The sequence below is a fragment of the Tursiops truncatus genome, chromosome 16 (assembly GCF_011762595.2).
Source record: "Tursiops truncatus isolate mTurTru1 chromosome 16, mTurTru1.mat.Y, whole genome shotgun sequence".
Taxonomy (NCBI): domain Eukaryota; kingdom Metazoa; phylum Chordata; class Mammalia; order Artiodactyla; family Delphinidae; genus Tursiops; species Tursiops truncatus.
The window spans coordinates 22,021,739-22,041,855 of record NC_047049.1 but is presented as its reverse complement, the minus strand read 5'-3'; the positions used below and the strand labels follow the sequence as shown (position 1 = coordinate 22,041,855).

Sequence of the window (20,117 nt, the reverse complement as noted above, 5' to 3'; positions counted from 1 at the left end):
ACTGCTTTAAAATCTTCCCTCTCTGTTTTTCATGTCCAATTTTCCAGGAGAAGGAAAAATCACAGTTTCATATTTCAAATTCAAAGCTCATGTTTTGAAACCCAGAGGCAGGCAAGCCATTAATCAAGTCTTTCACAGATTAATGATCATCACTTTCCAGACAAGAATGAGTATAAATGCAATTTCCCCAAGAACAGACTGTTCTCGTGGTTTCCCTAATATGCCTCACCATTGGGTTAGGTAAAGAGCCAGGGAAAAATAACACGCTTTGTGGGGTTTTCACCAAGCTCTGCGTTCTGCCTTAAAGTGAAAATCACTCTGACATGCCTGTCATTTTCTGTATCTCAAGCATGTTTATTATTAAAGTTTTTAATTGATAGCTTTATTTTCTCTTGGAATAATCACTTCTAATTTCCCTAAGCTTGCTCAGTAGAGGAAGAAATAGGCTGTACCATTTTGCTGCCAGCCCTCAGTGTGGGTCTCCTAATTGCTAGCAAAGAGCCGAGAGAATGGAAGCCCACATGATTCTTTCCTCTTTGCTGTGGAATCATGAAGTCAGATGTAGTGCCTTTGCTAGCAATTTCAAACCTGACAGTAGCAATGTGAACAGGCTTATCTAAAAAACAACATGTTTCTGGCTCTATACTTAGACTAGAAGACATCATAGTTTCCACTTACGTCATGATTAGAGTCTCTTCCCCAGGCTCACCCAGAACTCCATCCACAAAAAGTGGAATAGATGTGAAACTGTATTTGCTCCAAGATCTCCCTTCATCAAAACTTAACCTAATGACAGAAAAAATAAGTCATCGGATCTCAAAAGAAAAATCCTTTCCAAGAAAGGATACTACCAACCAGGGAGAATACGTTTTAGAAGTACCTGGGGCATTGTCAAAGTGAGCCTTTTATATGAATAAGTGTTCTTAATTACATCAGAAGGTAGATATACCGTTAGCCAAGTGACTTGGGGCCCAGATGTATTATAACATCAATAAGGGGAGAGCTGCATGAAACGGGAATGATAATAAGTCTTTGATAGGATTTTTTTTTAATTTGGATATTTTATTAGGCCTTAGACCTCAATGTGACCCTCTCCAAAACCTCGTTACAATTTAGCAGCAAGTCTTACAGGTGATTCTGAGAACAATGGTCGTTATGAGACCCACTGAGACGGACTTGAACCAGCCACCTCTATGTGATCAAACCCTTAGTGGTATCCTTCTTACATTGTTACAAATCCTGGTTGACTCACTGAGTAAACTGATGCAGAAGGACAGACTCTTGAAAGTAAGAGAGAACTCTGCAACTCAGATGGTCACACAGAATGTTTCCTTTGCTCTGCCTTTCTCTAGGATGTCTTCCCCCAAGCTAAGCCTCTATTTCTCTTATTTCTGCAACTTTCCCTTTCGTCAGCAAAGTAACCAACAGTGGAGGGAAAATCAAGCCTTTGACTTTGAACAAGCCCGCCTGTGGAGAGAGCCATTTTCAAAAACACAGATGAAAGAGTTTATTGGAAACCCCTCTGGAAGTTAAGCCTTGAATGTCCGTCCATCTGTGGAAGACCTACAGGGAGAGTTGCAGAATATCACTGCCCCCAAAAGGAAGCTAAGGAAGTAGGATCAGGAGAAATGAGATCAGAGCAGAAGTGTCATGAACTGCTGATCTCTGTGCAGAATGCACACAGTGAATGCAAATATTAAACTCCAGGAGACCTTATTTGGGAAAGCTGGTTGCAAGAAATTAAGCTATTCAGAGATTATCCTTGCTAACCATTCTACCCATGACTGTACTGAAAGAATAAGGTACTGGAGGTACTGGCGAGGGCAGGGGGCTGTCACATTTGAAAACCATAATACGGTTCCGCTCTAAAAGGCAGAATCAAGCTCCCTTTCTCTTCCCCTCTCCCTCTCTCTCCTTTCCTCCACCTTCTTATTGCAGTAAAGCAAAGGTATAAGTTACATTCTAGCAGACCTTGACAATTTACTACAAGCAAGATCACAGTCTGACAGCCTGACTTAGACTGGTCTTAGCTGTGCAGAACCATCAAGGTGCATGACTCATTACCAGAGATGTCGAATCGGGAGAGACGTATGCTTCATAGCAACCAGGACTCCACCTTGATCCAGATACAAAACACTGTGCTCTTCTTCAAAGATCTGGAAGAGGAAAAACACACAAACAGGGACACACACCCACAGCCACACACACCCAGGGTTCAGAGAATTAGTCTTCATTTGAGGAAAAAAATTCTCTCCTTGACAGAACTGGGTTCCCCCAAAGCTGTGGGAAAATGCAAGTTATGAACAATGTTTCCCAATGTGGGCTCCATGTACCACTGGTGTTACATAAAATGATTTTTTGTGCTCTACAAGAGAAACTTAAATAACTAAGAGTTATGTATTCATATTTATAATCCCATCTTTTTGTGGTAAGTTCTATTCAGTCCTATTTATGGTGATGTTGAAATATTGGGTAATTGTCATATTGGATAACATCTTCAGATGGAAGAAACATAAGAGATACTTTATTCCAACATTACCATTTTTACAGACGAGAAAAGTAAGGTTTAGAGAGAAGTGGTGACTTCCCTAAGACCATGTAGATGGTAATTGACGGTGCTGGGACTTGCAGCGTAACAGTGCCCTTTCCAGATGTAATTATTTCAAAGTTTCCAGGTATTACAGGGGGCAGATGTTCTTGTTCAACTCAACAGTAGTCATAAAGTAGTTGTAGTCATAAAGTCTGATCAAAATGAAATCTATCTTTGGGTACGTGTGTCATTGGGTCTCTCCCCGTATGTGGAGAGATGAATCTGAGGTCAAATGGAGACCGGCTGAAAACAATTTCTAAGTCCTCTCCATACAAGATGAGTACTGTTTTCTCACAGTCACACTGTTAGTATCGCCTTGTCTTTGGTTACACTATAGACATCATTGTTTCCCCTTTGTTTACTTCTTATACCCAAGATGTTTCCCAGGACTATAGGAGAGGCTTCTTTGCTTTGTTTGGGATGTTAGAAGGAAAAAAAAAAAAGACACCCTGGCTCTCTAACTATTGTCCATAGGAAGCTTAATAGTCCATTATATAGCGCCTATATATCTCCAAGATCAAAAGCCCCGGAGTTTCTTAAGCAAGTTTCTTTCCTGCCCCACTCTTCTTAAAGCACGTGAATTGCAGCACAGATCTATGAAGCTAGGAAATGGTAACGAGACCGTAACATGGATATCTCTATCTAAAATTTAAAGCAGAGTGTTCTTGTTGCTGTGTGATTACCTGTGCATTAGATTTCAATTTAAGGTGCTAGTTACCGTATGATAATTAAATGTCAGTGGCTTATTAACACATATTTATTGAAGTGTAACAACCATGCATTAGGCACATATCTTTTTATGACTCCTAAACCTCATTAAGTGCCTGTTTTATAACCTGGGAGTATCTAATTTTCATTCAGAAGAAAGAGGAAGCATTTAAGCTAAACACATTGGTTGAAAGTAATTCCATTTCTACTTTCCCTAACATACGCACCCTGATGGTTATTATTCTGTCTTTTGCCCATGAGCTTTAAACATCTCAGAACACCACCTGGGTAATGGTTATTTCTATATCACTGCATTCCCCTCGTTTCTTACTTCAAGGCAAGGGGAATTTATGGAGGTAACCCGGTGTTAGGCATATAATCTCTCTTCCAGGCTTCACATTCCCTACATAATAAACTCCCCAGAATTTTAGTTTTCATTTCATGGGAAAAATTCAGTCATATCTAATTTGGTTTCATTGTCACTTATAAACTTTCTCACATATACGGTGGGATAAAGGGTCATTTTTATCAAACAAAGAAATCAAATTTCATAAATGTTTGCTTAAGCTCAAAACATTTTGAAAGACATTCATAAAACAAAAAGGAAAAGAAACACATTGATAAGCTTTAGGATTTATGTGTGGCTGAATAAGTTCCCAGAATTGAACCAAGCTGGAGAATTTTTATAACATTTAAACTTCAGTAACCAGACCCAGGATATTTTCTTACCTGCCTCCAAGTGTTCCCTGCATCTGAAGAGACAAACATGCTGATGTCGCTGTCTGACAGCTCAGAACCTATGTTACCTGGAGAGAGCACATCACCATCAGTGAAGGGAACTTTTTGCAAAAGCTAACAATGGGCTATGCTGGCAGTGTGCATTGCCCGAGATGGATTTAGACTGCAAACATTATATCTGAGCAGGGTTTTTCACCATACTTGCCTCAGGGTCAATGGCTTAGGTGCCTTTCAAAAAAATTTTAACTTGCTCATTAAGTTCCAAGCTCAGATATCTAACTTGTTAAAATAAATACAATGTACAGCAGTGAGCAAACCGGGCAAGCTTCTTACCTGAAGCCACTATGATGCTGGGAGCTGTGTCTCGGCTGGCAATGATCCCTGATGTGTAGGGATTCTCAGAGACCTTAAGGTGAAGGTGTAGTGAGCAATAGGGCTGAGAAGAGGAGAAATGAGGGTCATAAAAGCACATCATTTAAATGTTCGTTTAAAGCTCAGATTCAGAGCACCCGCCATTCATCCAACCATCCCATCTATCCATCTATCTATGAACCCATCCATCCACCCATCTTTCATTCCACAAATATCTGGTGCCATTAAGTATAAAACAACTGCCAAGTTGGTGAAGGAGAGAGCACCTTCATTTGAAGTCTAATCTACTGATAGAATTGCCATTTGGCCATTCAACAAACATTTTAGCACTTTATCTGTAAAACACGCGGTGTAGCTTATGAAAGAGTTACATTGACTGAAGTTTGGTCTCTGCCACCTAAGGAGTGTATAATTTAAGATCCTTCTATTGATTATCAAAAGAGAATATTTTAATAGCCATGAGATCAGCACAGACAAAATATGAAATTCTAGAGGATGACAAGCCTATGTCCAACTTTGGGTGAAGGGAATTTCCAGGAAAAAATGGTGCCTGAGGCAAAGGTGGGTAGGATATGAACTGCACATGAGATGTTCAGGAGGATAAAGGACATTTCAGGCCTAAGGAAGATCAATAACAAGGAAAAGAAACAGAAGAATTGAGCTGTAATACAACAGATAGTCAGGTAAGACCAATGAGGAGAAATGATATATGACATTGGAAAGAAAGTTTGGCCAGGCTGGGAGGGCTTTGAAGAAGTCACTTGGCATCTCTTAGACATTTGAAACCTTGGTCTCACTTCTACAGAAGAAGCCGTATGACGCGTGAAACTGTCCTGACATCCACCAGACAACTGACATAGCGTCTGTGTCAGGGTATTAACCGACCCAGTGTTATTCGATATAAATGTCATTCTTATAGACAAAATGCACTAGTAATAACAACTTAAATAAAAATTTAAGGGACTTGTTTGTGTGTAAAAATCTCGATCAACTTCTCAGATTAAGACATGCAACAGTTTTTCAAAACGGGATAATAAATCTTATACAAATTTCATTTAAAATAGTTCTTGTACTGAGTTGTCAAAAACTACAAGTTTGTGTCTGAACCCACATCTCTTTTCAACTCTCAGGAAGATTATTTTCTAATCTTATAGACTTGAGTTTTGCCAATGTATCTCTGTTATTACTTTCATTCGGCTCTGTAAGTCTCAGCCAGCAGGTATTCAGAGCACTACAGAGATACAATGATTACACGTATATGGGACACAGTAAATGACAAACTAAAAATGAAACTCAGGAATAAAAGCAGTCAAAACACCGCTGAAATAAAACGGTGGCTCATAATAGGGTCTTTTCCTCACTGCCAACACAGAGAGTAAACTCTCAAGGAATGATGATCGGGGCTTCCCTGGTGGCGCAGTGGTTGAGAGTCCGCCTGCCGATGCAGGGGACATGGGTTCGTGCCCCAGTCCGGGAAGATCCCATATGCCATGGAGCGGCTGGGCCCGTGAGCCATGGCCGCTGAGCCTGCACGTCCGCCACGGGAGAGGCCACAAGAGTGAGAGGCCCACATACCGCAAAAAATAAATAAAGAAATAAAGGAATGATGATCATAATAGATTATTGGTTTTGCATGAAAATTTCATGTAAAGCTTTCAAAAAAGGAATTTTTACTCTACAATGTTCCATAAGAGTAAGAAGACCACCCCTATAAGAAGAAACAATCAGACCCAAAAACTTGGCTTCCTTTTGTCCGAGAGGAAGACTAGAGCGGGTTCTGTATGTTGTAGAGGCCCCAGGGCAGTGCTGACCAACACTCAGGCAGATGCTGAGAAAGGATAAAGCAGAGGTGTCAAACCACTGTTCCATGAAAATTTTCCTGACAACTGCGGCCTGTCAGGATCTCGTTCTCGGATGTACCACAGTTGATTTTACCATACAATCCTGGATCATCTATCTGAGGTATGCAGTTTTATCCCCCTAAGAGAGATACTCTACAAATAAAGAGGAAACATCAAGTACTACTTTGCATCTTCTGTAAAACCTCACATAGAACCTAAAAAAGACAGTCAATGAACACTTGAAATATCAAGCAACACTTTCAAGTTAGGACACGAAAGACCTTACTTTACCGTTTTACTCAGAACAACGCCAGAAGTACATGGGCTCATGTATAAACCACATTACCAGAATAATGTGAGGATCTCCATGGCATTCAAAGCAGTGATCACTACTTGGGGATTATACCTAGACATACGGGCTTAGTGGAGGGCCTTTTGTACCCCCCAACAGAGCAGGACATCCCTGGCCCAGGGAGCACCCAGGCTGCAGTCTTGAGCCAGCCACTGGCCACGTACTTCATCACCCTGCGGTCTGGAAGACTGTGAACCTAAGTTGCCACCTGACCCAAGGATTATTTGATAGAGGCCACTTGCCATTACAAGAGAAAGAGGACATTTTCAATTAGCCATTTCAACGCTGCTCTGTTGCTCTGGCTTTCAGAGGCCTGAGATGAATTAATTTGGGAAGAAAAGACACCAGTTCATGCAGTAGCAACAACATCAGAAGTGATCTTTTTCGTGGACTTTTTTTCTCCACTCTCACATTTGTAGTACTGGATTGCCCCCAACTGGTACAAGCAAAATATTCTGTGGCTTTTTTTTCTCCTTTCTTCCATTTTTTTCAAGGAAGTTATACAGTGCACATCAGTGTTTACAGAAAAACAATGTTAAGTGATTCACATTCACTTCTTTTAACTTAAACTTTTATACTTGAACAGCTTGAGACATTTACCAAAATTAAGTCACCGAAGATTAATACAGGGGTTGTTATAATGGCTATCAGGCCATAGCAAACTCCTGGAAAACACAAGACAAGGTTCTCCAATTCTTAGGCACATCTTTCCCAGGCAGGAGGCACTCTGTCCACCTCTGCCTTCCTGCCGCCTTCTCTCCCATTAGCGAACATATACTGAATATCTGAACATCTTTCCAGAGTTATCTCCAATTCAGTATGAGTTAAAACACAGCTTATCCCAAAGACCTTTCTCTGTTTCCCTTGACTTTTCATATTAAAAACATACAGAACTGTACACTGAAACCACCAAGACCTAATAGCTGACCTCCCAAGAATGGAGGGACCAGCGTACATGTTTGGAAGCTGCCTGCTGTCCTGACTCACGCATAGTCAAGGGGCATGGGATTATCATCAGCTGGTCAATACTCGGAGCAACTAGATCCTTAGTCTTTAATCTTTTCGGGGTCAAATACAGAGTTTGAGAATCTGATGCAAATTGAGAACTCTTTCCCAAGAAAAAGCACACAAAGGAAGCACACACACAGAGCTTTGCATTCAAATTCAGGGAGTTCACAAACTCTCAAAGCCCATCGTGGACCTCTAGGCTCCAATGACCTTTCTTCTGCCTTATTCTTTTATTTCTTATTTTAACCAACAAAATCTTCTGGCTCTTGCAAGTGTTCAGTAAGTGCCTGTTGAATTCAACTGATCCATGAACGAGCTGAGCTGCTGTCTTCCTAGCACTGTGAGTGGCCAGTGGAGAAGCACTAAATGATGCAAGACATTCCCCCGCCATGAAATCAATCAACCTAAAACACCGTTCCGTATCTGAGAGTCAACCAGCTTCTCACTTCACTTCCTCTTTACCCCTAATCTCTGAATTAATAGCCTTTACATCTCATCTTCATGGTACCTTTAACCCGAAGGCTCCTCATCTGAATACTGTACTGAAAAGCCAGCTTAGAGCTTTCACAAATAAGGCAGCAGGTAGGCTCCCAAAAAGTATTCCTCGAATCCACATCCTACACACGCATTTGTGCAGTTTCTGATCCTGAGTTGGAGCATGGAATCCATTTGACTTTTAGTAAGGAGTCAATGGCAAAGTAGAGGGAGGTCTCTGGGCCAGTTGGCTGGGTATGGGGCATTCAGCACTGCTCCAATTCAGCAGAACGTGGAGAGTCACAGCCAGTACAAAGGCGGGGGGAGCAGAATCGAGAGTTTCCTGGGGTAGCTGGCTGCTTAGCTCCAGTAGGAAACTACTAAATGAACGCACGAAGAAGTCACGGCCTCTGTCCATGAAACACGATGCTTCCCCTCAGGGCCTGAGGATTTGTCACAGGCTCAGCTCACATCTCGCCTCTTGGGAGCCCAAGCCTGAGGTTCTGGAGTCAGGTGGACCATGGCCTGTAACACTCCATCTAATTGTACAATGCAGTCTTCAGAGGAAAGAAATCCCTGCTGAACCCTCCAGGCAATCACTCTAAAAGTCCTAAAAATACAGCCTCAAATTACCCTGGATGTCTTATTTCTATAGAATACATTTTACCAGGAACATTCCATTTGGGGCTGCAATTCTGAACTTGTTCCACATTTGTAATAGCCCTGCTGGAAAAAAAACATCTCTTTTCTAATCACTAGGCTGTGCTTTTGGTGACACTGTCACTTTCCAAGTATTCACAATCTAAAAATCACTTTTTGTCTCCTCTCTGCTACCAGCTCCCAAGCCTGAGGAAGGTTTTAACAGTCTGGGTCTCCTGGAGCTCAAAGATTTTCTTTCCTATTGTGTACCTTGGCAGAGTTTTATAAAATTATTGTGGTTTCCCCTTCCTTTTTTCATTTTCCTCTCCTCACCCTACTGCTGTTTTCTAAAGCTCAGATTAAAACTACATTAAACAACAGGGTTAATGGGGGAGGAAGGTCAAAAGACTCTTGGGTACCATACGTCCATGTCTCATTAATTCCTCTTTCCTCAGTCTTAACAAGACTCTACTGATTTGGTCAACTTTGGGGTCAACTGATGCCCATGAGCTTCAGAAGGTGGATATTATGACCAATCTTTCAGTGTGACTATTAATGGCAAGGAAAGGCTCCCACTAAAGTCCAAATATGAAACTCAAACGTCTATTATCCCTGGCGTGTCTGCTTCAAAGACAACACCCTCAACAATAGATGTGTTGAGCACCTACCATGTGTCAAGTATGATTCTTGAGCTAGTTCTTTGGAATGACCAAAAAGACAGCCACAGTCCCTATGCTCATGGAGCTCACAGTGCGTGGGGGAAGGTGGACAAGCAAGTCACCAAATGCATGTGCTGATTTAAGAGAGTGAGGAAGGTCACGAATAAAAAAGACTGGACCAAGTGCAACTTCAGAGAATGCTCGAGGAAGCTCTCTGAGATGAAGGTAATCAAGCAAAGGTCTGAATGCCAAGAAAAAACCACACTAGGAGAGGGGCATTTTAAGAGATATAACAGCAAATGCAGAGCCTGGGACACAAACGAGGGCGGTGAGCTAATGGTATGGAAAGGTGCGCCCTTCTCCCCCACTGTGGCCTATACGGAAGGAAGGAAGGAAAGTCTGGAGACCAGGCAGGAGAAACAGACAGGGGCCAGACCTTGTGTAATCTTGCAGGCCATGTTAAGTACCTGAATTTCATTCCACCTGAATTAGAAAGTCATTAGAAGGTTAAGTGTAGGAGGGACATGCTCTGAGTTTTAAAGCTCAGGTTGATACCATTTACATAAAATTTTAGAAAAGAGCAATCTAATCTCTCATGAAAGAAAGCAGATCAGAGGCTGTCTGGGGGCCAAGGGTGTGGATAGTGCCTGTGAAGAGGCACAAAGCAATGTTTTAGGTGATGAAAATGTTCTGTCTTGACTGTGGTAACGGGTCTATACATTTGTCAAGATTTATCACTGAACTCTTAAAAATGCGTACTTTTTAGGTATGCATGTTTCAACTCAGTAAAGTTGGATTAAAAAAAAGGTTGCATTGGCTGCTATGGAGAGACGAGATTGCCAGGTAGAGACAGGAGGAACAGCCTGTCACTGTTCCCATGAAGGAAAGGGGAAGGGAAGAATGATGGTGGCTTATATTAGGATGGTCCCAGCAGAGATGGGGATGTGAGCTGATACTGCATTTATAATTCAGAGGCACAGCAGCAAGACTTCCTAATGCTGGGCTGGGGGTGGAGCCAAGAACACCTCCCAAAGTGCTCTGCGTAAGAGGCATTTCTAATGGTCCATTTATGATGCCAGAGCACCCAGGAAAGCCTCTTCAGGTGATATGGTTAATTCTCGCTCACGGACGTTCAATCACCAAAACACATGATGGGATGGAGGACCACGTTAATACACTGGTGCATCTCGTGCATCTTTGGCTAAAATACCACATCGCTCCAGTGTGGAACTGCTGAAGGAGGAAGGTGGGCATGTCTTTAAAAGGCTACTGAAGCATGTCTTGTATAGAGTAGGCATTCAGTAGGTGACTGCTACATTTACTTACTCTGCAACTGGATTTGTGTACTTACTCTAACAAATGGCTTTCCCCCACACTCCACCTCCGTAAGTTGCCAGTAATAAGGATAGAAGCTGAGTGGGAGGCTGAATTTCAAACTGCTTCCCCTGATGCATGGTGACAACTGCGATATCCTCTGCAACTAATAAGGTCAAGCTATGGCTGCTGGCATCTTCTCGACTGGGAGGGTGACCCGCCTACAGCTGTAGGAGATGCACCTGCAAAGTGACTGCTCAGACTTCATGGGACAGAAGGAAGCATGCTGCGTGTGCAAAACATTAAAGTTGAGATTGTATGACGGGTGGGAATATTGATATAAATCAAGCCCTTCTTACTGAAACTAAGAGGTGTCTCCTCTAGCTTTACAGACTGGTCTCTCCTTTTCAGGCATTTAAATACAACTTTGGAATTGTTTTCTAGAAATTAGCATTTAATGATGCTTTGTTTTACAAGTAATCTCTTCTTCCCCTCCTTCTTCATTCACTCGTAACTATTCATGTGTCAAGTACAGGGCAGGCCCCAGAACTACTAAGAGGAGTGAGATGTGACCTTATAATCTTTCACTCATTAATCTATTCCCCCTCAGGGAGACAGCAAACTCCTTGAAGGCAAGACCCATTTTTGATCCCTCTCTTGGATACCATCATATAATCAAATACACAAATACATTGATCTGATCTACCTATTGCCCAAATGTTAGACAATTTTTAAAAAGCCATACTTCAAAGCAGGGGTCAACAAACTTCTGTTTTTAAGGGCCAGATAATAAATATCTTATTAGTGGACCGTACAGTTTCTGTCATGACTACTCAAGTCTGCCATTGTAGAGCAAAAGCAGCCACAGACAATATATAAATGAATAAGCATGACTACGTTCCAATAAAACTTTATTTAAAGAAACAAGCAGTGGGCCAGATTTGCCCCACAGGCCATGGTTTACCAACACCAACTTTATACAATGACATAAATGAATGGAACATATTATAAAGAGTACTGATTAAGGATTTAAATCAGTGGTTCTCACCTTGGTTTGAGGCATAAATTCCTCTGAAAATATGAATAAACCTCTCCACTGGAAAATACACCTACACAATTCTGCATTCAGTTCATCAATTCTACACCTGAATTTATGTATCATTAGATCCAAAACAGGTTATTCCCAGGAAGGTAAGGGTACGTTTCCCCAGCATAGATGGAAACTATCATACTCTCCCTTAAACTACAATATGAGGTTCTCATCAGAAATTGGGCATCAACTGAACATCCTTAAAATGAGCAAGAAACTTACTCATGTTCTCTTATCACTTTGGTCCAATCACAAGAGGCAGAGCTATGCTTCTTTTCTACACACTGCCTTCACACCCTTCCCTGTCCCCTTCTGTTCATCACCGTGTGGGACATTTTGCCCCAATACAGAGACTCACCAGCAAGCAGTGCACAGGGTCCCCCCTTAGGTCCGTGTCCGGGGCCTGCAGCAAATGCCAGTCTCTGCCTTTGTTGTACGTGATGAAAGTCTTCACTTGGTTGTCAATCTTCTTGTTAGCCAAGAACATTCCCTTTATCCCTGCTACCTGGGAAAAATCGACATGGCTGAAAAATACCTCAATTTAAGAAGAAATCTATTTGTTTTACTTAAAAAAAAAAAAGACTGTCAAATTCAGCTGTGAGCACTTGTCTTGGAGGAAAGAGGGTGAGGGTCATGCTTGTGTATAATGACCTCCTGGGAGAGAAGACAACAGACCCGTGCCCCTTGTGGTATGAGGGTCTTAATGCAAATTTGATAGAGGCTTCTTATCTCCCCTAAGGTAGGTTGGTAGTAGCTTACTGTTGCCTACAGATAAACTCTAATGCTGTTGGTTCTGTGCTTGACAAATGATAAATAAATAGGGGTTACTTTTATTTTAGGCATAGCACTCATAGTCTTAAATACTCTATCTCACTTAATTCTTATAATGGTCCTTCTGGATAAGTCTCACTTACTCTGTTTCACAAATGAGGAAACTAAGGCTCACTCAGGTAAAGTGACTTGCCCAAGGTCACAATGCCTAGTGTTATACAGATAGTAAGTGGTGCATCAGAGATTTTAACCCAGAGCTCTGTGGCTTCACAGCCCCTGCCCTTAATGACTAAATCACTGCACTATCTACAGCCTTGGGCAATTAAAAGAGGTCAGTTAAAACTCAGGATCCAATTACTGTTCCTCTTCTTTTTCTGTAAAAGATCTCTCTATTAAGCTACCAAAATACATTGAGCAAAAGAGAACAGCTTCTAAACTTAAAGAAGCAGTGGTTTCCCTAAATTGTCAAATAATCCCTCCTCCACTTCTATAACACTATTGTTCCTACTATAAACAGTCCTTATTAATTATTTGGCTCTGAAAATATGATTGCCTTCTCTCTTGTTTATACCTTAGGAAAGAGGTAACAATTGAGAAGTTGCCAAACTGTGCAGTAGCAAATCATTAATTGTGTCATGTTTTTCATGCGTTTTAGAACTTAAGAAACATATTTATATATATTTGTCTCTGCTTGAAATTATGACAACCCAGGAAAACTTGAGGGCAGTGAAAAAAGGGTCTGAAATGTGTTGACAAGTGCATTTCAACACTATGCAAAGGTTATCCTATTTAATGCTCACAAAAGCCAGGAGATATAGTTACCACCAGCCTCATTTGAGGATGAGGGAACGGAAACTTAGATTAAGTGTCTTTCTGGAGCACAGACGGAGTAAGTGAATAAGCTAGCAAGCATATTTGAACCCATTTAACTTAACTCAGCCCCTTTATATTATAATATGAAAATTTTTAAGCAGAAGGATGAAACCATGGTATCAGTCCTTGTCACATATGAACCACTATACCTAGTACCTTTATATGGAAAACCTCCAATATTCACTATAAACATGCGTAACAGCTATTATCCCGATTCTATAGATGAGGAAACCAAGGCATAAGGAAATTTTAATTGCTTAAGATAACAGAGAGTTGGAGTTCACACCCAAATCTGTGGGACTTCCAACAGTCTTTCAACAAGTACAGCTCTGACTGTCAATTCAAAGAGGCTTCAATAGAACATGCACATTTTGCCTTTGCTTTTGACACAAACCTCATTAGTTTGTACCTGCTGTTTTGGCATCTGGGATCATTTAGAGTTGAGCCAACTTTGTACTCCTTTGGAACAACAAATCTGTTAAGCAAATAAATGGTATAAACGAGTTTCTGGGCGGAATACTGTGAACTACTTAGGAAAACAAGCCTCATTTGGGGCCAGTAACAGTAGCCAGAACACTTTCTTACGCATTGTGGATCCCCCGTGAATGTGGAAGATGTAAATTTCCAGAAGTACTCTACCTCCCAATAACGATATGTTAATTACAAATAATATTTATTGATAGTTATTCACTATTTCGGCTCCATAAGGACTACGCACCAGGGAAGCTCATGCTGGTTTCGCATATGTTCGAGAGGCTGTTACATATTTAAATGACTAAACTGCCAATTCTTTAAAGATTCAATTTCATAAATCAGAATTTTCCTGCAGTCATACCTGTCTTCCCTCCACAGCAGTCCCAAACAAGAGAAATGACACTGTCATAACCATGCAACACTCTAGAAGTTTACAAGACGTAGAGAATGGATAAAAATATTACCCATCCCGGTAGTTCCCTTCCCCATTTCCCTCCCTGCCCTGTCTCTCTTTTGGCACGGGTGTCAGAGCAGGGCTGTGTGTGTTTAGGAGCTGGTGCATTTGGGACTTCCCTGGTGGCACAGTGGTTAAGAATCCACCTGCCAATGCAGGGAACACGGGTTCGATCCCTGGTCCAGGAAGATCCCACAAGCTGCGAAGCAACTAAGCCCATGCGCCACAACTACTGAGCCTGCGCTCTAGAGCCCACGAGCCACAACTACTGAGCCCTCATGCCACAACTAGTGAAGCCTGCATGCCACAACTACTGAAGCCGGCGTGCCTACAGTCTGTGCTCCACAACAAGAGAAGCCACCGCAGTGAGAAAACTGTGCACTGCAACGAAGAGTAGCCCCCGCTCGCCGCAACTAGAGAAAGCCCACATGCAGCAATGAAGACCCAACTCAACCAAAAATAAATAAATAAATTTATTTTTTTTAAAAAAAGGAAGCTGGTGCATTTGATCTGCAGAAGCGGTGAATTTATTGGCCCCCGACTGCATGGCATTATCAAATGCCACTTGAGCAGACAGCCTGTGCTTTGTAATTCATCTCTGGCAGCCTGGGCTTCAGGTTTATCTTGAGGAATAGAAACTTGGCAAAGCTGAGGGAATGTGTCACAATAGGGTAGAGACCTAGAGAGTGTCTCCTTATTTTCCTCTTGTTGCCAAGGCACTTAACCTGTGAAAATCCCACTTGGGGTGTCTGTCTATCTATCTATCTATCTATCTATCTATCTATCTATCTATCTATCTATCTGTTACTTATTTGTTTTGGCTTCTTTGGCCTGGTCTGCAAAGATGGTCACCCCTGCTTGCTCTTAGGGCTTTGTGCCATTCAAGGTTCCTTCTCCCTGAGCCTGAGGAGTCTATCTATGTGTCTCGGTGCTTGCCTATTGTGAGGTCTCATCATATGTCTCTAGAACCTCTACCCTCTTACTGTAGAACTTTGCATACCAAGGGAGCAGTATTAGTGCCCAAAATGTGGAATGTGTGTGTACTTGTGTGTACATGTATGCATATATGTGTGTGTGTGTGTGTGTCTGTGTGTGTAAGGTCTGGGCTTCTGCTGAGGACGAGGGACATGTTTCTGTGGCCAGACAACCTCCCTCTGCGTCCACAGCATGTAGACTGGGGTGGGACCGTGGTGGGATGGGGCGGGGGGTGGGAGGAAAACTACTATTCCTACTGGAAGACATGCCTTCACATAGACACAGAGTTCTAAGGAACATATTCCTATGAGGATGATACATCTCACTGTTGGGAGTTTGTCTCCCTTCAGGGAAAGAGCTGTTATTAGCTTTTCTACCTTTCTGAATTCTGCACAAAGATGCCGAGTGTGTTAAGAAGCCACTTTTCTTTCTTTGCCTCTCATACAGGGGAATTTGATACCAGAAGTTTCAAAGGTATTAGTAATTATTTCTTATTCTCTAATATCATATAAGCCAAAATAACATTTTAATTAGATTTTTAAATATGAAGTGTTACAGCTCAAACCTCAAGCCAACATAAAGTACAACAGTACACTGACCATTCCCCAGGGTGACAGCCTCAAAATGCTACCTTCCCTTCTCTCCTCTTACTTTCTTTGATCATGTTTCCCACTCTCTTAGACAGCATCCCAACGTGCCTCTCCCTACCTATCCTTCAAGGCCCAGCTCAGTAAGCCTTTCTCCAGAAACCAGGACCTCTTTTTCATCCTGACTGTCCCCAGCTCTTCTTCTCTGTCCTCCAATTTGTATAGATGGTACCTACATCTTTGCTCTCAACAACCAGGTAAGCTTCTCGAGGGCATCAGTCTTCCTGGAAATGTCTCTTGCACTCCTAACACTCCTTACCACATGTTAATTCTTCATAGATTCTCTTGTCATCTCTCACATCACTGTCTCCCACTTGAGTATAACTTTTGATTTATCATTCAATCCACCATATTCCCTCATTAAAATTAATAACTGAAAAGTCACTTTGTACAAGAAGTCCTTTTTCTTCGTTTTTAATGGAATAGGTAGAATTCTGCATTAGAAGACCGAACAACATTAATAGTGCCCCAAACTTAGTGAGTATTTAAGAAATGTCAGACACTACATGAAAGGCTTTGCAAGCCTAAGCACATCAATCTAAGTGGTAGACTCGATACATCCTCATTTCACACATGCAAGAACCAAAGTCTGGATGGCGTCAGTCCCTTGCCTAAGGTCATTCCCTGGAGAACCTTAGCAATGGACTCCACACCAGTCTGTCTATCTCAGAGCCCAAGCACTTAACCCTTTGGCAGTACTAGTTCTTCAAACTTCTTTCTCATCCTAGAGCTTCCTGAGAGAAATATCATATGTGGCCATTATAGGAAGTTGCCTTTCATTCATTCTTTAGTACATGTACTCAATAGTTGTTCAATTAATATTTTTTGAATATCTATCACTTATCATGCATTCTAAGCACTGGAAATACAGCACCTAGAATGTCTAAGTAACTTTACAGTCATGTAGCAGGGTTTTTTTTTAAGAGTCAGAATGTGCTAGGTGCTGAGACTTGGATTTCTTTGGTGATTTAAAGAATGAACCCCAGATATGTTCTTTGTTTTTTAATATTCGCCTCTAGAGGGTACTCTCCAGTCCTGATCTTCCATATGTTCTGCACAGAGGTTAAGTTGGGAAGATCTTACACAGGGGTTTTTGCTTATTTCTGCCTCTGATGCTGATTGGGAGCTGATGCCTCCCACCCTCTCTGTCTCAGACTTTAATCACAAATCTGAAGTGTCAAAATTTGAAGAGAATAAAAATATGAATCAACAACAATGGCAAGAAAGAGAACATATTCACCACGATGATTTCTTTGGGCTTTGGAGATAGGATATTTTTCTGTTCTAAAGAGAGGATCCCAGCCAGGAGAGATACATACTCATCAGGGGTCAGGGGTGCCTCTGACATCAGGGAACCCATTGCCAAAAAGGTCTAAGTGTTCTTTCCTTCCCTGTGGCCTTGGTCAGGCAGCATCACCTACCCAGGGGAAGAGTAGCCTTGAATAATTAGATGGTATATTCTATGTCCTGTAATAACTATGTCCTGGGTGGGAGAGCATTTTTCCTCCCTATCTCTTATGCTGGATTGTAAGAGGTAGTCTTTTCCCAGGAATCAAGGTGTAAGCTACATCATCAGAACCATGGAGGCTTCTCTTTTAAAGAGAAGGTGTTCGTAATGCACAGAAGACATTATGTATGTAACAGAACATGCATCGGTCATTGGTGGCATCTTTCATGCAGCTCACTGTGCCTCACTCATACATTCTGTGCCTTCTGAATTTGTCAGCCAGGTGACTTCATTCCCAACACAACCCTTTCGCTTGGCTGGGGTGAACTGTCGTTGTCCATTAAGCCAAAGGGCTCTTCATCATCATTAATTGATACCTCCTTCCAAGAGGAGGGAGGATATTGTCCAAAGCTGTCAGATCCACTCTCATCACCACACCAGAGGAATACACTAGGAATCACACATCTCAGACACTCTCAGCACATCTCTTTTGCTCCGGCCACCATCAGGCACGCTGTCTTCTGTGACCCATCCCACGTGCTGCCACTGGAGAATTTATGCTATTCAGGAATGACAGAATTTGGGGACACTCATTTCTAGGATTCTCTTGCACAAATATATCCACCAGACAAAATTGGGAGCCACAGGATAACACAGCCTGAATTCACCTATAACTGCAGGCTCAGGACTTGGTTCAGAAGATGGCAAAGAGGTCCACAGCAATCATCTGCTGATCCTGTTTATGCCGGCTTTTCCTCAGACCATTTCCTTCTTCCGGTCTGGTTTCCTCTATAGCTAGGTCAAGTCTAATACTATTTATCCCGCTCTTTAGTGTGCTTCTATCTTAGGGTTATTACTCGGCCACAATCAAATACAAGCCTAAATACTGATCTTTCTGGACACACATAATGGTTTCTAGCTAAGAGTTTGCATATTAGGGTTCAGATCCTAATTCTGCCACTTACTAGCTCTGTAATCTTATAAAAATGATCGCATTCTCTCTGACTCCATTTTCCTATAAATGGGCGTGATTATAGTCCCTGTGTCATAAAGTGAACATACAGACTGAATGAGATAATTATGGAAGGTTCTTTATAAAGTGCCTGGCACATAATGGTACCCCAAATATCATCTACTTAGTATGATCTCGCAGCAACAAAAATCACTCTCTAGTATTTTTTTCTCTGCAGCCTACTTTCCTGGCTCACGTGTCTCGACTCTTTTGAATGGGGTCCATGGCCAATGGTCAACTCACACTGAGGGGAAATTCTGGTATTTCAATAACTAAATCATGTAAGATGGGCCTCCAACACTTTGTCCCCAACATTTCCCTACCTCATCACATAGACACATACAGTTCTAACGTACAGACAACCACATTTGTCGTAAGGTTGCAAGGAGTGAGTGAATAAGATGATTGATTTTAATGAGAACTGTGTTTCCCTCTGCATTTCCCACAAAGACTCACCAACAATACACATGCTCGATACACAGACTCATACAGTCACACATTACACGGTTCGCCTCTGCTAACACAGTACAAAGAGCACATAAGAACAGCAGGCAGTTGGCATGTAGAAGCAAAGGATAAATGCCATCCTTCTCAGTCACCCCCATATGTGAGCAGATGTGAACTCTGTGTATACTCTGTCACCCTCACCTTGCGTATTGCTCATCTCTCCTCCTTATTAATTCATCTATAGATTTTCTTACTTTTCATTTATCTCTAACCACTCATCATTCATTGCAATTCTACTGGGAAATTCAGGCTGGATGGCTTTCAGCTTCCTGCTAGGCAGAACAATCAGATTTAAGGAACATTTGTGCCAGGTTCTGTGTCAGCCAATATTCTTTCCACCTAGGTAATCAGCAGATATGGCACTGCCATTCTGATCACATCAATTTCAATTCAAGTTGCTGTGAACTGCCAGGCTAATAAAACAAAGACTCTTCTTCCCCGGCCCCAGGATGCAGGACACCTTTACATAATGTAGTTACACCGCTGTTCAAAGTGATGATAATAAGAGCCAGCAGTTTCCCAACAGATAGTCAACCTCAAGAGACACACAAAGGGAAAACATAAAGATTACCAAAAAATGGTTTGTCGTGTCCAGAGGTCATTCTATTTCCTCTTCTCACTCCCTACCTGTTAGCTATTTTTGATTTCAGAAAACCATTCATGAAAACAGTTGCAAATAACAGGAAATGACAAAGTCATTCTTGTTCAAATTTGTCATCTTTTCCATAATCAAGGGACTAATTTAAATGGTCTCTATTTTGGCAGAAAAAAAAATTATCCAGAGAAATTATTCCACACTGACTTGAAAAGAGGGGAGAAGATAATCAGGAAGGAAAAATGCAACCTGAAAATCAAATGTTTTCAGGAGAGCAGGGACAGAGCCGAGACCAGGGAAGCAAACTGGGTGATTAATGTGGGACAGCTGATTAGACTTCATACTCTCAGAGCAAGATATTTCCACTGTAAATGCTGGATCAAGGCAAGAAAACATATGGTATTTCAAAAAAACATGCGTAAAGTTTAAATATTTATAACACATTTACAAAAGAGGAAAGAAATGTTGCAATTTACATTTGTTTATAAGAAGACAGCTTTGGTGATAAAGGATGTCATATGGCCCTGCTAATTACAATATGGAAAGAAGCAGAGATGCAAAATGGTGGAAATACTTT

General features: G+C 41.6%; 1 protein-coding gene across 2 annotated transcripts in view; it reads right to left on the bottom strand.

Moving 5' to 3' along the window:
• SORCS1 (sortilin related VPS10 domain containing receptor 1) overlaps positions 1-20,117 on the bottom strand; it is a 556,814-nt gene that overhangs the window by 107,218 nt on the left and 429,479 nt on the right. For both annotated transcript variants that reach the window (XM_073793984.1, XM_073793985.1), the window contains exons 10-14: positions 12,144-12,290; positions 4,370-4,472; positions 4,028-4,104; positions 2,065-2,156; positions 679-786 (exon numbers count right to left, since the gene is read on the bottom strand). In XM_073793984.1, coding sequence (XP_073650085.1) covers positions 679-786; positions 2,065-2,156; positions 4,028-4,104; positions 4,370-4,472; positions 12,144-12,290 — 527 coding nt within the window. The remainder of the gene's footprint in view (positions 1-678; positions 787-2,064; positions 2,157-4,027; positions 4,105-4,369; positions 4,473-12,143; positions 12,291-20,117) is intronic.